This window comes from Verticillium alfalfae, genomic scaffold (assembly GCF_000150825.1).
Source record: "Verticillium alfalfae VaMs.102 supercont1.11 genomic scaffold, whole genome shotgun sequence".
NCBI lineage: Eukaryota > Fungi > Ascomycota > Sordariomycetes > Glomerellales > Plectosphaerellaceae > Verticillium > Verticillium alfalfae.
The window spans coordinates 272,248-275,843 of record NW_003315028.1 but is presented as its reverse complement, the minus strand read 5'-3'; the positions used below and the strand labels follow the sequence as shown (position 1 = coordinate 275,843).

At 57.1% G+C, this 3,596-nt stretch overlaps 2 protein-coding genes across 2 annotated transcripts in view; one reads left to right on the top strand and one right to left on the bottom strand.

The window, feature by feature from the left end:
* Positions 1-593, top strand: part of VDBG_07916 (predicted protein) — a gene marked incomplete at both ends in the record, with an annotated part of 1,340 nt that extends 747 nt beyond the window's left edge. The window contains one exon of the mRNA XM_003001611.1: positions 196-593. Coding sequence (XP_003001657.1) covers positions 196-593 — 398 coding nt within the window. The remainder of the gene's footprint in view (positions 1-195) is intronic.
* A 330-nt stretch (positions 594-923) lies between these two features.
* On the bottom strand, positions 924-3,296 carry VDBG_07915 (conserved hypothetical protein; the record flags this gene model as incomplete). The annotated part of the gene is made up of 9 exons (XM_003001610.1): positions 924-953; positions 1,026-1,708; positions 1,769-1,864; positions 1,920-1,973; positions 2,032-2,442; positions 2,493-2,619; positions 2,672-2,937; positions 2,994-3,026; positions 3,089-3,296. The coding sequence occupies 9 exons, from the start codon at positions 3,294-3,296 to the stop codon at positions 924-926; spliced, it is 1,908 nt and encodes a 635-aa protein (XP_003001656.1).
* Between the last annotated feature and the right edge of the window lie 300 nt (positions 3,297-3,596).

Genomic DNA, 3,596 nt, shown 5'->3' with positions numbered 1-3,596 from the left:
CAGCAGCAGCGAGAGCAGCGATAGCGACTCCTCCTCTCCTCTCTCTTCGGACTCAGACTCGGATTCGGACTCGGACAGCAGCGATTCCAGCTCCGATGACGGTTCAGCCGCTGACAAAGGTGCCCCCTGCCCGACTCCGACTCTGACTCGTCATCCTCCTCCTCCTCTTCCGACTCCGACTCGTCCGACGACAAGGCCGCCACAAGAAGGAAAAGACCAAGGCGAAGAAGGCCGCCGTCGAGGACGCCCCTTCTGACTCGTCTGTCACCCTCGACAACAAGACCTCGCCCGACTTCCAGGCCCCGCCCCTGCCCCCCGACCCAAGCACCCTCAACAACCGCGGCCGCGGCAACATGAACAACCAAAAGGGCAAGAACGTCCCCTTCTCTCGCATCAAGGAGTCGACCTACGTCGATCCCCGCTTCGCCTCCAACGACTACGTCCCCAACGACTACAGCGACCGCGCGCACGCCGACCTCATTGTGACCAAGGGCAAGGGCTTCACCAAGGAGAAGAACAAGAAGAAGAAGGGCAGCTACCGCGGCGGCATGATTGACATTGGCGGCCGCGGCGGCGTCAAGTTTGACGAGTAAGGAAGGTGCTCGTGACTTATTTGCCTTTTCTTTTTTCTACTTTGGGGTTCCGGGGCTGTCAGCACCAGGCGTTGGGGGGGGTTCTCACACATGGTAGTAACGGGGATGTTATCGGGTGCAAAAAGGAAGAAGATAGAGCAGAGGACGGCTAATCTTTCAGAGCTGTTGGGTAGATATTGATTACATATGATACCTTGCACCCGGCTTCTGATGTCATTGTTCTCCTCGATCAGTTTGTTGACCGTGTGTTCGGCATTGATCCTGCCCTCACCCTCAAAACCAACCCAACGTCAAGGTCAACGTCTGGCGCGATCGAACAATTCTCTCTTCTTAAGCCCGGGCCTTGATCAGGTCCGCGGCCTGCAGTCTCGTCAGTAAACAGTCATTTCTCACGGAGACTACGAAACCAGACAGAAAAGGAGTATTCCTCACCTTCTCCGCAATCGCATACACAGGCTGCTGCGTATACGCCCCCGGCAGATCAGGCTGCACGCTCGCATCGATCACGCTCAGCTTCTCGACGCCGTACACCAGGAGCTTCTCGTTGACGACGCCGCCCAGCTCCCGCGGCAACATGGCCGCCGTCCCGACGGGGTGGAAGCACGTCGGGCTGATGAGCTCTCGCAGCGCCTCCCGCAACGCCTCGTCGGACGTGACGTTGGCGCCAGGCGATACCTCGACCGGTCCGAACTCGGCGAGGCTCGTCTCGAGGAAGTAGCGTCGCGAAAACTTGACAAACTCTACCTGGATGTCGAGGTCGGTGGGGTTCGAGAGGGCGCGGTAGTCGACCCGCGGCTGCGCGAAGAAGGGGTCTGCCGGGTTGATGTGGACGGTGCCGCGCGAGAGGGGGTGAAGGAAGACGATGGAGGAGCCCTCTGTGTTGGTGCCGCGGAGGAAGAGGTTGTAGAAGGCTGCGTCTTTCGCGCGGAGGGCCGCGGCGAAACGGGTCTTTTGCGCGGCGTAGCCAGCGACGAGAGTCGGGTCGGAGTTGGCAGGTAGATATGCCGCAGGGTCCTGGGCTTCGTAGGCTGAGGCAATGGCTTCAAAAGTGGAGGGGGCGATCACGGAAAAGGGGAGGAAAGAGGCTGCGTTGCCTGATGCGATGGTCAGGGGGCCTAGTGATGTTAATCAGTACTGGTCTATTGTAGCCGGAGTAGAAGTTTGGATGATCTCACCAGTACGGCTCTCTGCGAATTCGGCTTCTGCTTCAGCACGGAAGGTCTCGTTTGTCTGGAGGTCACTAGAATCAGGATGAAAATCCCAGTTTGTAACTCGTGACTGTCAGGCAGATGTCTCGGGCGTCATACTAGACCAGTGTTAACTCACAAGTGAATGATGCGCCGCCACCCAGGGGGTGGTCCTGGAAGTTGGCACCAACCCCTTGAAGTATCGTCAGTCGCAACGTTCGACTCCTTCAACTCTTCACGGGATGACTTACCCGGCAAGTCAACGACGACCTCGATCCCCGCTTCTTCCAAGAGGGTACGGCCTCCTATGCCACTCGCCTCCAGGATCTGAGGGGTATGAATCGTGCCAGCAGCGACGATAACCTCCTTTCGAGCACTCACAACACGTGCTCCCGAGGCATTGATAGCACCAGCAGCGACGTACTCGACACCTATGGCCATTTTGTCTTCAAAAAGCACGCGCAAAACTCTCTGCCCGAGCACAGTCTCATAATTGTCTCGTACCGTCGCCTTACCCGTCCAGTGCTCGCTCAATGCGAACGATCTCGTCACCTGCTCAGGGTTTGCCGAGTGAGGGTACCAGAACGCACCCGGCTCGCCGGCGCCAGAGTCAACAGGGAACGCGACCCCCTCGATCTCTTCGTAGGCATCCATCTGATTTTCTGCGAGAAGCATCAGCACATGCGGGTTTGCAGTTCAGAATGATACTCACTCAAGAAAGGCCAATTGAAGGACGGAAACATGGCATGGATCCCGCCATCAGTTCCCCAGTAGCTTTCGTCATATTTGATGTCAAACTCCTCGACCGTCTCTTCGGACGGCGGGTGAAGCTGCCAGGCCTGCTCTTATTAGCGACCACACTTGCCGGCCCCAACTCCGACCCTGGCTCACCTTTTTGAAATACGGTAGGAGGTTCTCCCAGTTCCAGTCCGAACATGTGCCAAAGTAAGATCCCCATCGGTTGATGTCTGCCTTCTGCGGTCGGTGGACCTGGAAACCGTTGACACCGGACGAGCCGCCGAGGAGAACACCGCCGACAACGCCGACGGTGCGGCCGCCAAGATTGACTTGTGGCTCAGAGGGAAAGTTGAAAGTAAGGGAAGCGTTGAAGAACGCTTGGGCGCCGCCGGACACATTATTGACCGAGCTGCCATTTGCTAGGAAAGACCATACGGTTAGGTGATGCGGGAGTGAGAACTTCGGCACAACGCACCGATGACACCGAGCTCGATGACCAACACGGTATCTAGACAAAATCGACGTCAGCCATGATGTCTACTTTTCCCTCCCGAGGTTGCCAGAACGTACATTCCCCGCTCTCGGTCAACCGATCGGCGACAGTAAGTCCGGAGGTGCCTCCGCCGACAATGATGTAGTCATACTCGTCCTGCACATCTCGGGCTTGGTGAAGGATCTTGGAATGTTCAACGGACACCGGGATGCTCATAGCAAGAGCGCTGATGGCGCCACATGCCACTGTGGCAATAACCAGCGGCAAAGACGTGAGTTTCGTCATGTTTCTTAATGTCGTGTGTTACAAGTTGGCGACAGTGTCTACACGGGCCCAGCAGGACTTGGAGACGCGGCGTCTGGAACAGATATCCTATTATACACTACAACACGTCGGAACAGCAGGAGAAAGTCAAGCGGGGACGACCAGGTACCAAATCATCACACTGGCGGGCGGGCGAATATAGCCAGCTTGGCATTGCAGGCATCGTAGCTAGCAATGTCGCAGCGAGCCGTATTTCCAATCCATCGCTACAACCCCCCGATGCTAGGCCATCGGTTGAACGTCAACATCGGCGGAATAGGT